Source organism: Erpetoichthys calabaricus, chromosome 11, assembly GCF_900747795.2.
Source record: "Erpetoichthys calabaricus chromosome 11, fErpCal1.3, whole genome shotgun sequence".
NCBI classification, from domain to species: Eukaryota; Metazoa; Chordata; class Cladistia; order Polypteriformes; family Polypteridae; genus Erpetoichthys; species Erpetoichthys calabaricus.
In genome coordinates this window covers 146,116,939-146,134,920 of record NC_041404.2, presented here as the reverse complement: position 1 = coordinate 146,134,920, position 17,982 = coordinate 146,116,939, and the positions used below count along the sequence as shown (strand labels likewise).

At 35.1% G+C, this 17,982-nt stretch overlaps 1 protein-coding gene across 3 annotated transcripts; it reads left to right on the top strand.

Annotated features, from left to right (window-relative positions):
• The first annotated feature begins 21 nt into the window (after positions 1-21).
• zgc:112496 (uncharacterized protein LOC541336 homolog) lies at positions 22-10,758 on the top strand. 3 transcript variants are annotated; one of them, XM_028814253.2, is made up of 6 exons: positions 22-102; positions 2,298-2,452; positions 5,939-6,032; positions 6,490-6,649; positions 6,815-6,967; positions 10,176-10,758. In XM_028814253.2, the coding sequence occupies exons 1-6, from the start codon at positions 37-39 to the stop codon at positions 10,334-10,336; spliced, it is 789 nt and encodes a 262-aa protein (XP_028670086.1). In that variant the 5' UTR covers positions 22-36; the 3' UTR covers positions 10,337-10,758. The 3 variants fall into 3 exon arrangements, with proteins under 3 accessions (XP_028670086.1, XP_051789639.1, XP_028670088.1); XM_051933679.1 differs by having other exon boundaries at positions 64-184; XM_028814255.2 differs by lacking the exon at positions 22-102 and adding an exon at positions 215-349.
• The last annotated feature ends 7,224 nt before the right edge of the window (positions 10,759-17,982 follow it).

Here is a 17,982-nt window from a genome sequence, read left to right as displayed (position 1 = left end):
CTTTGGGCGGGATTGAGCTACGGCAACGAGTAGCGCATGCGTGTAAGTAGCAACTCGGTTGACAGTCGTGGCGCGCCATTCAGTGACGTTCAGTGTCAGATGGTGAGTGGAGTGTAGTTTGACTGCTAGTTTATTAAAATCTTGAGACATAAAGACACTTTAGGGGCTGGTCGAAAAGACACAAGTGAGTGGGACCTTGAGACGTTGTCTATGCTTTATCAATGCTAGGAGGTCTGTGCAGGGTATAGTTAAATATTGTAATTAAATGGTCTCGCAGAAAGTGGGATGAGCCAAGGACGTGTTTAATGAGCGCCACCGTGAGCCTATCACTAGCGTGCATTTATCATCGGTAAGAAAGTGTTCTTTTGCTTCGTTACTTTTCACTTCTGGATAATATTTAAGATATAACATGGATGTCTGAGTACATATCATTTAATTTGAATGGTCTGTTTATTTAGGTTTCAGTGTATTTGCTTAATAAAAATATGCATTTAGAAACTATGTTCGTGTTATGCTGTCATAAAACAAAGTGCTAATTTGTTTTAATGTTAATTGGATACGTTTCTCGTAAACAATATTCTGTAAACTGTGTATATGACAGATTTAATTTGATATCCGTATTACCTGCAGTAGGTGTGTGTGTGTTTATAATGCATTAAGTGCTACGTTCATGTTTGACAGCTTCCATACATTCGAGGTAAACTACAGTTACATTCGACACTGAGAAGCATTATTAAGTGTACTTGGGATAATGCAGGAAATGAGTAACCACAGTCGCAAGAACATTGCAAAAACGTCACGGAAAAATAAAAAATGAAACTCTGTAAAGTTTGTTGAAATGTAGCTGCATTGCTGTTTCTGAACGCTTTTCCCCTTATTTGCAGCATTGCTCTTTTATATAGATAGATAGATACTTTATTAATCCCAAGGAGAAATTCACATTTTAAAGTGCTCTTTTAAAGTATTATTTTTGCCTTCTTCTGTTTAACTAATTTCAGTATTCTTTTTCTGTTTCTGGATTCCTGTTTATTGGAAGGGATTGAGCATGTTAAAAAAAATCCACAATAATAAAAGGATAAGTGACAGATTCTGTCTGTGTATCCACCCGGTTGCGGTGTCTCTGTCATTACAAAAGCTGGAGGGAGCATCACTAACATTTTAAGTAATAACATGCATTGCATTTGTCATTTCTACAGATGGTTCATCACAAACATTAACACTGCTTTTATGAATCCCATGCACATAACACAGACCTATGCATTGCATGATGAATGGAAAATATTAACACTGAAATCTATCATGATTGCTTAGACCGAGGTAGAACAGCTAGTACTTTAATATTTACAAATGGTTTTGGGCATTCAGATTAAAAATATCCTATCTATGAATGTAGTGTAATTCTACTATATAATAAAATATTACTGTCTTGTCCATGTGTCTGTCTCCAGTCCTTCTGAGCAATATGACTAGTCAATTTGTGGATCAGTGACAGAGATGATGGCCAATACTTTAGGTGTTGAAAGTCCTGATTGTGAGAATTTTTTTTTTCTATAAAGTTAGTTGAAATGGATCATTTCAATGCCAAAAAGAACAAATAGCTTACCAAGTAATGTTGGGCCGCTAAATACCAACAAGGTGCATCCTAAGTTGCCTTCAGAGATGGGAAGTATTCATGCAAATACAAATGATTTTTTCACAGCAGGTAATGGGGCCTGTCTACCATTGGAGGTAGTCAAAAAGCGGACAGGGGATGAGCAAGCCACCTCAAAATGACAGAGTCTGAGAAGTGGGCTTTATAGGAACACAATCATGAGAGGTTTAGACACACAAGGATAATTGGGAAAGGCGTAGGATAAACATAGAGGGTACACGGAGGGCAAGAGAGATCAAATATTTTTAAATTTATTCTATTACCTGTTGCATGGCTGCACTCGGGTCTCAATCTGGGTGGTTTGTCGTGTGATGGGTGCGGCAACATGCTGTAATCCGTTCAACTTCCTCCTCCTATTACCTGTCATTGACACTTAAGTGGAGCTGGTTTGTTATAAAGTACCATTTATTTCATCTTTTTCCCTTGGGACAAAACAAGGATCATCTACCTACCTACCTGTTTACATGCATGATAAGTGGTGCACGTGACTTTGCAGGTGGTTTTTCTCTGCACATCTGTTAAGACCTACAGTGTAAAATGTGAAGTGTCTACATTTTGCTTGCAGTATTTGTGAAGAGGTGCAATTTTTAATCATTCTAAGGTAAATTAATTATTTTAATCCTCTAACCTTTATTAATTTCCTTAGGTCAGTCTATTTAGTATGGCTTCAAAAGCAGGCCTCTACACCTGTGATGACCCTGTAGTCTGGAGAACTGTCCATGAAAAGTACTGGGATGTTGTCTTGCACCTGTCTAAAACAAAAGGAAAGCAGCCTGGGAAACTGTTATCTCTTGACAAATGGTGAGATTTACTGTATAGAATAAACTGTGAAGATGAGTAACAATGCAGGAATTTCTAGCCATTGGCTGCTTATTTTAATTTCACCCAGTTCACGCAACCTAAGCAGGTTTTGCCATCAGCTGAGCTTGAGGTTCAATTAGAAGGCTTCATTCTGCTTTATCCAAGTCTCTCTTTACTGAACCTTTAATCCAGTTTTAGGTTTGCAGGGACACACAGCTCACACCAGAAACATTAATCACAAGGCAGGGGCCATGCCAACATCAAGGTGCTATTGCATTACTCTTTCACTCGCATAGTTACACCTATTCACACTAGGTAGCTGAAGTAGCTTCTACAGGGCTAATTCAGGACCAAATTTAATATCTCCAGAAATAAAAAAAGCAAAAACGAGAGACACAATTAACATAAACCTAAAACTCAAGTGTACAAGGTTGTGAAAACACACAAAAGAAGTTCACCTCATAGATCAAATTATGTCCATATGCAATTTAACATCTTTGGCACTTATCACCTAATCCCCCCCCCCCCCCCCCCCCCCTTCTAAATAGACTTTCACTTGCTATTATATCTGTCCTGTTTATTTAATGGAGGCATTTATCCTTATTGACTTCCAAGTGTGCATGATACCAATGTTGTCGTATTTTAGTCTCACACAATATATGAGTTATGGGGATTAGGCTGGTAACATTGTGCATCCCACTCCATTCCTTTTGCCATTAGGCTATAGTTTGTGATACTTTACATTTAAGACTGACTGTGTTGGCTCCCTGTCTAATATGTGGTTATCTTTCACAATATTATCATAACATTACTGTCAGAACTAACACACTGTTACCTGGTAACACAGTGTACACACTGGTAACACCTGTTTATGCTGCTTAAACCATCAAACCCCATAAGACATCAAAGGTCTTCTGGCTGTTCAGAAGAGTTAGTCATCTTTTTGTGAAGGTGTATTTAAAGTACTTACGCACTGTCAACATCCTTTGACCCAATTTCTTTTTTGAGATATGCATGCAGATGTCTTTTTTATTTCTTTGCTGCACAGAGAATCTTAAAATCTGATCCTTGAATCAGCAGTACATTTGTGTGTAGATGTAGACTCCATTATTATCTTTTTTAATTAAAATGTGATCCCTTAACACTTTTAGATTGAATTTTGTAAAGAATAATTTTTTAGAATATTTTCTTCTGTGCACCTTCCTGTGATATTGTTGAATACTAAAGACCAAATACTTGTGTCCAAAATAGGCAGATGAAAAATGATTGGTAAAACAAGTCCTTTAGCAATGCTTGGTTACCTACAGTGGCATACTGTATATAGGACCATTTCCTTTTCCAGATGTTGTACTTTTTCCTGGATTTATTATATAGAATCCTGATCTGGCACCTTATTTAGTTAAGCAGTATTTATGTGCAAATCACACACACATATATAATATATTTTACACAGTTGCATATTTTCAGACAATTGTGTATTAATTGTTCAGTTAGCTGTTCCAAGTTGAGATTTTTTTCATCCTTTTTCATTTCTATAAACTAGATTTTCATAGGAATAAGATATTTTTGTAACACTGGTGAGAGTGATTCTTGCTTTACAAAATATATGCAATATTTTTTCTAGTGTGGTTTACCCTGAAGACAAGCTCTGACCTTTGGAAGAAGGAAATCACAGATTGAGATCACACAGCTAGCTTGCTGTGTGACTTTAATTTGTATTTGTTACTTAAGTGGGAATGTGTGAAAATGTATCCAAAAAGTTGTGTTTTTGTGAAGAGCTGTGAGATGGTATTTATCAAAAAGAACTTGATGCTATCAAGTTTAATTAAGTCATTGCCTGAAAACAAGACTGTGCAAAATCCTTGAATGTCTTAAAAATTGAGCAGTTTATTTCTAATTTTTTTTCTACTTACATTTTCAAATACAGATTTATATTATTCCTTACATATAATGATTGCATAGTGATTTTTAGTGCTGCTACTTTTCTGTATGCCAGTCCTGAAACTGCCAACCCCACAAAAGTTTAGATGCAGAGAAATGTAAATGTAGTCTGCAAACTTTTTTGAGAGTAGTAGAAATTCACCAAATGCCTATAGTAATGAACAGCTGTAAAAATATTTACAGATACTATTCTGCTTTTGTATACCAAAACAGACATCCATTTTTGAACACAATATGAATATAAAGATACCAACAAATAATTAAGTTAAACATGTAAAATGTGAAGAAAATTTACTTTTACATTACTAGTAAGTGGAAGACTATATATTGGTGCCTTTGACTTCAAGTGTTTTACAAGGAAGAGAAGAGGAGGGCTCACCTTAAGTTCTTCTTATGTGATTGTTAAGCAGTTTTGGCTGCGTTACTAAGTTTTGAGTACATATTAATTTGGAAGAAAAACAGAAGTGAATGCAAATGATACTCCTTCTATTTTGATCATAGTTTTCAGTTCAAAATGATTCTTTTCTCTGCAAGTTTTCTGGTTCTCCTGTTGGATATTTGCATTTTTTTTGTATATTTTTATTGCAATTTTAGTGTAATACTCGCTTCCCTGAGCTTTCAAATGATCAAGAACACTTTTGACTTTAGAATTATTATTGCATGGGTGACTGGCATATGGGTCTATGTGTCTGCTAAAATGATATATTCTCCATTCACTCTGTTAAATTAGTTTCAGTCTTAAACAAGGGTAAGGATAACTTGGATGATATTTCTAACTTCAATTTTAACCCCAAGTTAAAATATTTTTGCATGTGAAACTTTTGGCTTGGACATCTGTTGTACATACCTGTATCATAAAGCTTTAATGTTATCACTATTTTCTTTTGATGCTGGTCATCAGATATTTGTGGCATATGTGAAAATGTGTAGGTACAATATGTTGCTGCTGTATAAAGGAATTACGTTTGGTTTATATTAAAGTAACTTCCCCCACACCAGTTTTCTATAATTATGTTAAAGACATGTATTGTTCTAGTTATTTTTACATTGATTCTTAAGTATTACTTGGAGAAATAAACAGTTTGAAGCTTATGCTTGGCGAGCAGTTTTTTTGTCAAACTGATACAGAACTAGATTTGCTATATTTTTACAAGAATTCTAAATAAGACTTTCATGTGCTAGCAACCATTGGGCCATTTATTCTTTTTTTGTAATTTCCTTTTCCATGTTTAGGTTGTAAAAAGCCAGGTCTTCACAACATTTTGTAAAAAGCTGAAGTGAAACCTGAATAGGAGGTCATTCTACTGAGGGCATATTGACCTATATTACACTTAATCACAGTTGCTAAGTAATCTAATACATGTCTTTGGAATGTGGGAGGAAATTGGGGTACTCAGAAAAAATCCTCATAGACATAAGGGGAACATGCAAACGAGCATACTAATAGCAGCTGACCTAAAACCATGATACTAAACTAATAATGATGAAACTCCAAATATAACTCTTACTAAATTTTTGACTGGTTCTTTCCTTTCTTTCCTTCAGGTACCAAGAGGAGCTTCCAAGTGCAATTGCAGAGAGAAGTGTAAAGTTCCTTTGCCATGATGAGCTTATGAAACTAATGGAATGGAAACTAACTGTGAGAGGACTTTTCCTTATTTATTGACTTTTTCCTTTTTTCGGTAAAAGGAAGAAGAGGACAGGCAGGTGATGAACAAACTCCAGTGGGCAAAATAACATGATTCCTTCCTTGTCTTGTTTGTTTACAGATTTTATTTTTAAATGACCCATTTTACCTAATTTACTGTAGTTACACCATGGATCTTTAAACAAAGGTGTTCATTTTTCCCGTAAGAATCCAGTCTTTGCTGAAAATACAGTAGACTGTCAGTCAGAGGTCAATTTTTGAAATTTTGCCTTCAGTGCAGGATATGATACTATAGATTTTGAACTTGCTATTTTTTAGAACTGCTTGTTTCCCTTTATTTAATTTTTATCACTTTTACAGATTAAAGCAAATAACTCGTTTGCTAGTTTAACTGCACTATAGTCTATATATACATATAAAACATTTTTTTTTTTTTTTTTTTACCCAGAGAGGAAAATTCCGCCCTAGGTTGCAGCAGTTAGTTGCAACTAACTGTCCGGAACTTGTGATACAGTGCACCACAAAAGCATTTGACCTTCTGCCAGATGTACAGGCTGCTATTACTGAGCTATGCTCTCTGAAAGCACTGGGACCTGCAACAGCTTCAGGTGATGATGATACATCTGTTTTTGCAGACTTTTTACATGATCTTTTTTTGAGCAGTTGGGCATGGTGGTTGTAGTCAAAGACATCCTGTTTTTTTTTTTTTTTAAAAGATGTTCAGCTAATGTTTGTGTATAACATAACGCTATTTTCTAATTTTCTTTCTCCAGCGGTTTTGGCAGCAGGGTCCCCTAATCAAGTTGCATTCATGGCTGATGAAGCCATGGAGTGCATTCCTGGACTGACACCGATCCAGTATACAGGGAAACATTATGCATTGTATCTCCAGAAAGTCACAGAGCTCACCCACAGACTCAATAAAGGTAAAATTATAGAAAGGGAGTCATATATATTCAGGGAATAATTACCTGCAATTTTATGGATATTAATTAATTTAGTTTTTAGTATGTCTAATTAAAGGACAACACAGGAAATCTTTCATAGTAGGATTTTCAAGGTGGCTGAAACATGCGTCCAAAATTATCATTTAATAAAAACTAGTAATAAGCTGTAAACATCCTAAAAAATGTCTGTTACCTGTTTTTTTTAATGATTATGTGTGATACGTTCCTGTTACTTTTGTGATATGCCAGGCATCACTCTGAAAGCATAATAACACATTTTATGTGGGGACTTTGTCAGTGTTTACTTTTTCTGGTATACTTTGGCAAATGATGAAAGACATCACAGCAGCTTTATTTATTTATTTTTTGGACTTCTGCTTCTTGCCTTTGACTTTGTTCAGCATCTAATCAAGCCCAGATATACAGTGCATCTTTACTTGGGTACATCATTTTCAAGAAACTTTTTTTTTGTTATTATTATTAACCAGCCTGGTGTATATGGGATTCTTCCTTTTGACTGTTGTTCATTACATTCAGCCACTGAAAAGACTAAAGTTAGTGGTGCTTGCTTACATTAGATTTACACAAAAAACAGTTTGAGAATTTTGATTTGGAATATGTTTGCCATTACTAAGAAAACATTAATGGGTCTGTATTTTGGTAACATGTACAGCATGATGAACTTTCTAACTCATACAGTATCCACCTTGTTTATTTGAAACAAAACTGAAAATTTTTTCCCTTCAATTGCATTACTTCTTTTCATATAACTTGGCATTAGTCATTAACATATACAAAAAGGTTTATATGGTCATTATGGTCATAGTGAAGGTCTCACTTGCATATGCTAATCATCATACAACATGTTGCCACATTCCGGCGCCATGAGTAGTGAGTTTAACTATCTTACCTCAAAACTTCTGTCTTCCTTACCTGACATATGACATTCTTGTCATTAATAGACAATATAAGACGAGTTATTTTTAATTTTAATGAATGTGTCCCATACTGATAATATACTAAATTTCTCAAATCTTTTATAATTGAAATGCACAGACTTCCTCCTGGATACATCTAAACCCTCCTTATCAATTTTCATCTTCTTGCTCTATATTAAATATTCCATTTTTATAGTTGCATATACAGTATACTGTACTGTATATGAGTAATTTTAGACTGAATGTCCCTGGTTGAGTTCTTTTAAGCTTCAAATTTAATTTTTGTTTGTTTTATAAGTTTAACTTCATGATGGGCCTAATGCACATTATAATTTTTTCAGAAAATATTTGTAAAAAGTTAACTGGAAAAAAAAATTATTTTATCTTTAAAGATTAAATGCAAACATCTGAAGTTTTGAGGCTTCACTAAATAAATATAAGAGCATTAATGAATCATTTTGTGCCAAGTTCTGTTTTTTATTTGTTAAATTAATGAAATAAGTAGTAAATGCAAATTATTTGTGCAGAGGTACAACATTGTTCCTGCTTCAGTACTTCTACTGTGTTCAGTACTACTACAGCTCTTTATTATAGGGCATGATAGTAGATGGCAGCATTATGCCAGTTTTCGTTCTGTCTGTCAGTATGTCTTTCTTTTGTCTTGACCAATATAGAGAAACACTGCAAATACACCTAAGCCAAAAGTAAATGCATACTATACTATCAGTCAAAGAGCATTTTTGTAATGATGGCAGGTAGCTAAGGAGCTGCACTCTGAATCACAAAGTTAAAAGTTCAGTTCCTGCCCCTGGAACACTGTGTATTTCTGAACAAATCACTTAACCTGTCTGGAAAAAATATATGTAAACAGTTGTTGTATGTATCTGCAATTAGTAAGGTGTAAGTTAAAGATTGTCTAACAAATTTGCAACAAGGCGGTTTTCACTGTCTACATTAATAGTGTATGCTTACTTTGCACAGTTATGCTATGAATATTACTGAATTGTGCTTATTTTTTTTTAGCAGTGTTTAAGTTGTACATATATTAATAGATGGCAAACCCTATTATAAACTTTGTAGTGCAGTTTTCATTTCTCCATCCATCCATTTTCTAAGCCTCCTTAATCTACGTTTAGACCCAGTTCGAGTGGCATCAAGAGTAATATATTTATGGTATAAATAATTTTAGCAAAATTTGAAACCTGCTGTATTACCCAGATTTTTGGTGCATTCTAAAGAGAGTGTTCTGTTGCACAAATTTCATGTCATTTTTAATTTGTGTAGTTACATTTGGTTAGAGTATGTGGGAGACTTAGCAATATATTATGTAAACATATCAGTGCAGTATATCATTCAAAGGAAAAATAAATCGACTACAGTCTACTAATCAAGAGAAGTGCCACTTGAATGGATTTTAAATTTTCATTTTGTTTTTTTTGGTTGGGTGTTTATGGTTTTCCTTTTTAATTCAAAAGTAAATTATAAAAATGTTTACAAGATAATTTGTTTTCTAGGTCATCTTCTGTTAGAAAGGAAACTTTGTCAAGCTGTCATGTATTACATATTATATCATTGGGTCATAATCAGTCATTTTCTAGTGCAATTTAGTTGCTATGGCATTTAGTACTTACAAAGTAATATGTGGTTTTACAAAGATGTATCTAAATATTATGCAGACTATTTACTTCTACAAAGTTAATTCTGGCAAATATATCTGTACAGTAAATTGAATATGTATATTTTTATAATTCCCCTAATTTCTCACAGGTTTTCTGTTGTGATGAGATCATTCTATTTTCTTTTCAGTTTGTTGTATAATACAGGTCCTGTAGTGGTCTTTGTGGCCTAGCTGTTTAGTAATCAGACTGAGATGTCAACCACCTAGTTCTGCAAAAACCTGAGCAAAACAGTTAACTGACTGGGTTCCCACTGTATTAAATAAGTCATCCTCTAAAGCACCTTGAGGATAGAGATAGGTAAAATAACTTTACATTTTGAGGGTGATGAGGATGCTCGCAGAGTAAGTGTTGAGAAATAAGGGATAAAGACATGCAAGTTAGGTTGGCAACTCATAATTGACCTTCTGAAAGTATGTTAGGATGTCTGAGTGAGTCTGAATTTTGATTAATGATCTTCTCATCAAGGTATAGTTCCTGTTTCACCCTTATGTCACCCCATATTACAGTTAGTGATTTTGGAAAGTTAAAGAATGATTAAAATTGTAGTACAATTTTTATGTATTCTTTCAGCTGACAGCAAAAAGGAATGGACTCCTCACATGGTAGAACTGTGCCTATGGGCTTGGACCGTGGCTGAGAAACTTCATTTACCTTTATTAGAAGGATTCACTGCAGGAGGGATTGATGAACAATGCAAGACGCAGAAACCCAAAAGGCAAAAAACAGAATAAATCTGTCTAAAGACTTGTATACTAGAAGTACATTTGATACTACGGCCTGTATTCTATGTGATGATCCAACATATATAAAATAATGTACTACTTTTCCTGTCCTAATTATTTTTTTATCTTGATTAAAGTATTGTTATCCATTTGTCCTAACTTGGAAAAAAGCTGTCATGGTCACTAATTAAGTTTTATAATTGGTCCATTTTTGCTTCTTGGGGTGTTTCATTCGGGAACAATTTGTCTTAATTTTTTGGACCAAACCTTGACAAGATAGCCATTTGTAAAAGTTGGATTAATTTCATTTTGTCATCCATTTTTCCAAGCTTTGTCTTTGTCCACTAACCTCTTGCTACAATATAGCTGAAGAGTCACTTTAGGTAAGGACTTGTTATATCTAAAAAGTATTAAACTGAGACTTAAACATGCTTTCTTTTTCCTGGGTTTAAAGGAATACTTTACCCCCCAATTTTTTTTTTATATGTTGTTCAACAGCAAAAAATACCATAAATGTCCGTGAATAAATCTCTGGTTACATGCGTTGCATAATGCACATGTCAAGTCATCCAGTCATATACACGTAATGGGAGTAATGCATGCATTTTTTGTTGCAGTATTTTTAAATAAATACAGAGTGGTGCATGGACAGGAAACACATTCAAACAGGATCAAGCTTTTGAGTTGGAGAAAGAACTTTTGACTTCTGAATGAGGGGGAGAGTCAATTAAAAAGCATGATCCTATTTAAATAGGTTTTCTGTTTTGCACTGCTCTGATTTTTCAGAATTATTTAACTGAAATGATTATATAGCGCAAGTAATATGAAATTTTATTCATGGACTTTTTGGTGTTGTTTGCTGTTATCCAACGTTGGTTTCCTTTGACTCCTATTCTACCAGAAGCTTTATTTCTTTCCTTCATGAAAACATGAGATTATACGTTTTTCTTGGCCACCACTATAAATAACATGGGTTAAGGACTCGTAACATTATAAAATATATATTTTCGAGTTTAGTATTCGTTTAAGCCAGGGGTTTTCAAATTCAGTACTGTGGTCTCACTGTGGCTACAGGTTTTTGTTCCAGCCAGATTCATAATCTGTGGCAACAACTTGTAACACTGATGTCATTTAACTAGCTGGTATTTTTTTCCTTTTCTTATTCTACATGCATGATTTTTACATTTTATAAGACATTTAGAAATATTTCTATTTTTGCTACAGATTTAAATGATTAACTGTTTAATTTCATTATATTTTGCCCTTTCTCTGTGCAGTTTGCTAGTTTCATTGTATCTTAGTAATGACAATTAAAAAGTAGCAGAGCAGACACCCAGGCAAGCAACACTAAATCGTGAAAGGCTGGGACCACTTTAGTGTCAGACCCACTAATTAGTAAATAATGGATTAGTTTAACAATTGGATCGCCTGAAAAAGTAGAATGAAAATCCAGACGGAATATTGTTTTTTTTAAAAAAAAAACAACAAAAAAAAAACATTATTCCCATATAACTGTTCAGCGCTTTATAATAACTTTTTTTTTTTTTTTTTTACCAAACTTAGTTTTCTAATTTCTATATTGTTCCCAAAACACAGAATCTGGGAAATAACAGTTCACTTAATTAGCCCAGGAGTCCAATTAAAAAACAGAAGCTGGTTGGAACAAAAACCTGCAGTCACAGTGGATCCCCAGGACCGAGTTTGAAAACCTCTGCTTTAGACAATTCTGACTGGCTATTTTAATTTTGGGCTTTGATAAGTGTAAAATTTCAGTCCCCAAAGTAAAACTGTGCAGGTTTGTATAAAACAAAATTTTCAGTAAGTTGGAGCATTTATTGAGCTGCATCCTAGTAACCCTACAAACTATCATCTGAAGTCTGGGGGACATTTTATGTGGTTTCCAGATCCAAAATGTATGTGTTTTGTTCCAGAAAGTGGCCTTGAAGTGCGTATTTTCAAGGAGTTCATTCATGTACTGCAAAGATATGTGGAGTTTTCTTCAGTATATGAAGAGTAAAGAATAACACATTTGTAATGTGTTCTTGAACTGTTGTTTTTTTATTGTAGCAAATGTTTTATTTTAATATAACAATACAGTATACAGCCCTCCCAAATACACACACAATATTGCTCTTCTACCACTGTATTTATTTTTAATAGAGTAAGAAATTTAAAGTTAATCAATGGCAGCATTTGTGACAGGGAGTCATTTCTTGACAATGTGTTATGAGTATTTGTGGCCCAGACTTCTAATCATTGCGTTCAGTTTGTTTTCTTTATACACTTTTGTATGTTCCCTTTGTTCAGTCTACTCAACAGGCTTCATCGCTTCCACAGCATCCCTGTCACAAATATTCATTTCCATAGATGATGAACCTGAGCTAAGCAGTGTGTAGCTACTGTACAATTACTTGAACCATGAGCTGTTGTATGTCAGCAGACACTCATGATAACCATTCTGATAAACTTTATTTTGATGATGAGATAAAACAAGTAAACTGTACAAATATATAATATAAAACAGCCTAAAACATTGTATGCCTTTTTACACATACTGTACTGGATTGAAATTTATTTGTTCTTGACACTGAAGAACACCTTTAAAGAAGAAACGTGATTTTCACCCACAAATACAATTTCTGAATCAAACATCCCAATAGTTCACAAATCCTTCATAAAAACTGAATTGGATTTTTCTTATTATCACAGTTTTCTGAGGTAATCTGTTATGCCATGTTTCCAAGGCAAAAGCATACTGTTTAATATGTCAAATACAGGTTTTGAGAAGGAAACTGTTTAAAATGACTACATAAAATCAACAAAAAATGCACCAGAACAGAGTGGTTCATTAGAAGACAAAGTACCAGTTACAAAAGGAAAGTAGCATACTGGACACTGTCAAGGTTTTCTAAGCTGGAGGGATAGACTAAAGTGTTCAGAGAACAGGCCAGAACTTACAAAAGTGATTGGCTACAGGCCACCTTGAAGGTGATGTGCTCTATTCACTTGTGGTCTTAAGTTAGTACATCAGTGCACAGCAAATTAATATAAAGATGACAGGGTTTGATCTCCCTGATTATGAACACTCTCACCCCAACCTCCCCCCCCGCCCCCCCCATTTTCACAGTGCATATTCTGTAACAGTTCTATGTAATGATCACTAGCTTCTTGTTAGCTTTGATATTGTGCTTTTTCCCAATTTCTTTTCTGGCATTCAAAACTGACATCACTTGAGCAGGCTGTCTGACTGTTTTTACATTCTGTAGCAAACACTAAAATAAGAATAAGGTAAATACTATTTTGGAGAGGTTATAAGGCTGGGGAAGTTGAGAACTGTGGGGCTTAAACATACGTTTTAGCCATCACAGTTCTCCACACAAGACACAATTTGTCAGCAGTATTTTTTTTAGTACAGAGTAAATTGACCACTCCAAAAGAATAAAATGTGCAAATAAAAAATAATGAGATAAGCTGACAATTATATATGGTTCATTTAAGATGCGGAACTTAAAACTGTTGTGGTGGATGGCCGGGACCCATGCCCGGGCGGAGCAGCCATGGGATGCAAGCTACGCCCCCCCGGAATACTTGGTGGCAGCCCCCCTGGGTTGGATTGAGGCCTGTATTATGGAACACCAGAGCTCATCCTGGTTGGGCTCCGTGGCCACCGCCATGGGGATGTGCAAGGCTTCCTGAGCCTGTGTGGGCGGCAACGCAGCCACATGCGGAAGTGCAGCCTAATTTAGGTTAATTACCACCTGAAGCACTTCCGGGTGGGCTATAAAGGGAGCCTGCAGCCACTACTCAGGGTACCAGAGTCGGGAGAAGGAGGAGGATGATGAAGTTGCCCTGGGAGGAGAGGAGAGGAGAGTGTGATTTACTTTTGATTATTTTGGGACTGTGCTAGGGCCGGTGGGACATGGGGAAGACATGTCCCATGGCTGAAGAAGAAAATAAAGACTTTTTGTTTGTTTTACCCGTGCCTCTGGTGTCAGTCTGTGTCGGGTCGGCGCCAATATAGAGCCCTATCACACTGTGCAAGTACAATGCATATGTTGCTCAGTGGTCCTGAATCACTTACATATGTAGCATGTGCTCTAAATGTTATCTTCTTATGTGCTTTGTTATGAAAGATGCTATACCGGTTAACAACTGATTTTTAACCAAACTCAAATCCAAGTAAATGAAAACTAAAACATTTAATACATTGACTTAATTAGTGAAAACTGTTCATAGAAATTCTTGTGAATTCTTTTTAAGATTGTTAGCTCTGTGTGTAAGCCCCTTTCTGTTATTTCCTTTCCTTGTGAAGGAGATTTTAAAGCCATTATGACTATACAACCCGAACACTCAAACTTAAAAATGCAAAACTTAAAAGCATGCAATCAGACTGTTGTAAAAAAAACTATTTGCCAAGCTTCTGGGACATGTCCTCTGTGAAGACAATATAAGTAAACTGTTTAATGTACAAATATATATAAAGATGCAGTTTGCTAGTATGTGTTATTGTATCTGTCTGTTATACATACTCTACTTTGTAAGAGTAATTTTGAGTTTGGATATACAGTCCACACAGGACACCGTACTGCCAGCTTCTGAAATGCTTTGTGAAATAAAAGATTGTTTCAAGCTTATCTCCTATAAAAAATAACTACTCTAATCTATAGGATTCTACACTATCAATTTTACATTATGCCCAAAATCTCTGAATAAACCATTAATCTTAGTACCTTGACAAATACTGAACAAAATGAAAGATTACTGTTTTAATGCCCAATTTCGCTTACTTCATGTGAAAATTACATGCAAGAGAAGGTGAGCTATTTTCCCTATTCACCAACTAAATAAGTTAAAGAACAAAAAATACATGCTGAACATCTAGGTACTGCCTCGTGTAAGTTGCTACAATGCTGCTGGTTAGTTTGTGCTGTTTGGCCGGTATTAACATGCAAGACCTGAGTTGAAAATGTTTTTTTTTTTAAGTTGCTTCTTTGAATTCATTAAAGAATAAGTGTTGACTTTGTAGTCTAAAAACCTTTTTGTGATTCAGAAGAGCTCAAGGATGCAGCAGTCTCAACATTAAGAAGTGTTTGTGCATGTCTTAAGGTAAAACTTTTTTTTTATGTAATGCTTGATGGGATATTGTGTTATTTATCTAAAGGAATCCAACCCTCCAATTCTGACATTAATATTGTTTAAAAAAAAGTTATTAAGGATTGCATTAAAAATATGTAGGCTTTGCAATCATGTTTAATGTTGTAATTTGCTCGTTATAAAATCCTTTGCATAAACCATTTTCTTCACTGCAAACCTGTCAATTTCAGGTTAAGGGTCTAATGGAACACTTATTGTTAACAGAATATTAGTTTATAGTGTACTTCAAATGGGACCCAATTTTAGAAGCATTCCCACATCTTTTGTCAAATACTGTACATTCCTAAATTTGCTTTTTTAAACTTGATAACCTCCCATCTTTGCTGTCTTTTTAAAGTTGTTCATTTATTTGTCAGTATTGCAGTTCTTGGCTGTTATATGAAATTAATTTTGTTTTCCCCATAGTTACAAAATTTACAAATGAAATCAATAACTCTGTGTTGTTTACATTTGTTAATTAGTGATGCAAACACAGATCCTGGGTGGTGGTGTGTGCCTGCTTATACCTGTCTTTCAAGGCAATGATTAGCCAATGCAGTTTAGTGTTGTGAGTGGCAGACTTTTTTGGAGGGAAAGATGATTGAGAAGTTAGAGAGTGTGAGTTGATATACAAAGTTGACTCCTTGATGTTACCAATAGGCAGCACCCAACCAAAAACCCTTATTAAGTATTCCAAGATCCTGACAGTTTTTTTATTTATATTGAATTTCAGTCTTTTGGACATTCATCAATTCCTAGACTATATGATTAAAACCAAACAGCTCAGAAAATGAAAAAGAAAAAAAAAAACTACTTTTCCATTATTTCAAGTGGGCAAAATTAATAATGTTTCCCACCCCATCAGGAACCCCCATCAGATTTCCCTAATTATCACTGAAGCACTACATGCATATAATCAGGCCTTGATTTCTCCATGGTGTAAAGTTTTCATTCATTATTTGCCCAGATAAAAAACTATTATGATGGTCATTAATGGAAATGTTCTGCATGTTAGCATATGCAGAGGAAGGCTCAGCTCCCACACAGATCAGCATGGTGGACTTGTCTCACAGCAAAGTGTAAATTTAATGTTAAAAAAGCACTACTGTTTCAATTGCTTTAACTTAAAAATTACATATATTTAATTGATGAACATGGCCACTGCATAGATGTTTTATAGCACAAAACTAGCAGCAAGTGTCTTAGAGAGGGTGGACACTGTTGTCATACCAGGCTAAGTGGTCATAGCATGCTGTGTCTTTCAAAGGTTTATGCATTAAATGGTATGTACCATACAGTAAAAAAAAAAGTGTGGATGAAAAATTGTGGTTTAAAAAAATGAGGTTGATAGAGCAAAAATCAGATATAGAGGGAAGATGGTACTTGTCTTTGCTTATGGTACTCTCTAATCATTTCCACTATGATGAAGCTGTACTTTTACATTTATTTATTTATTTTATATATATATATAATTTATTTATTTATTATATAAATAAAACATAAAACATTCAGCCACTGACCTGACAATCTTGCTACACTGGATAAACAATGCAATAGTATAAGAGTAAATCTCCCTTTTGAATATCTTCTGCCATCAGACAATAAACAGATATTTGTTTCAGTGCCAGCCAAAACCAACTTATAGTTACATGTGGCACTGAAAAATCAGTAGATGCAGTTTCTAGACTGCGCATTTCAGGGCTGCTGGATTGCCTAGTGAGAATCAAAGAAAGACATTTATGGTGTGTGGAATCATACACACCATTCATGCCGACCTACAAAACAATTGAAACAACATATTCAGCCCTTCTTGCTTGCTTAAGACCCTTGACTGTATGCGTCAGATGTGAACACCTACCTTCATAACTAGTTCCTAATGATTATAGGCAAGTGCAAGGACTTGTGCCAATGTACAAAATACAAAATGCAACCAACGCTGCTTATCATTAGAATCAGCAAAGGGTATAAGTCTCATGATGACGTCTGCAGTTCTAGTTAGTTCAATAAGGTTAATGCCTTTGTTTCAAAGCTCTTTTTATGGAGACAAATTACCAGCTAGCTGTCAGACACCAGTGCAACCAGCCACCCTTAAGCACATTTGCTATTGCTTACAAGACCTGGTGAATTGGCCCTAGTGTGTGCTTGTTTGTCTGTGTGTCCATTCTGGAATGGACTGGCACCCTATCCAAGGGTTCCAGCTTTGCACATTATGCTTGCTGGGACAGGCTCCATCTTTCTTGTGTATCCGGCTCTGCAGAAATGGGTCTGAAAATGGAGGGATGCTGTAAAGACAGGCAGAATAACATTAGAAAACTTTGTGAGATGAAGAGGGGAAAATATGTTCATCTGACTGTTAAAACTGAAAGGGCAGTGTAGACAGCCAATTTCAAATGTGTTATCCATCGCTACTTGTCCCCCATGTTCTTTTCTGACCACAGCAGGCAGCACTGTAGTAAGACATGAATGGAAGAATTTGGCTTTCTAATAATGTTGTTTTTATGTAGGAGAAGGTATCACAGTTA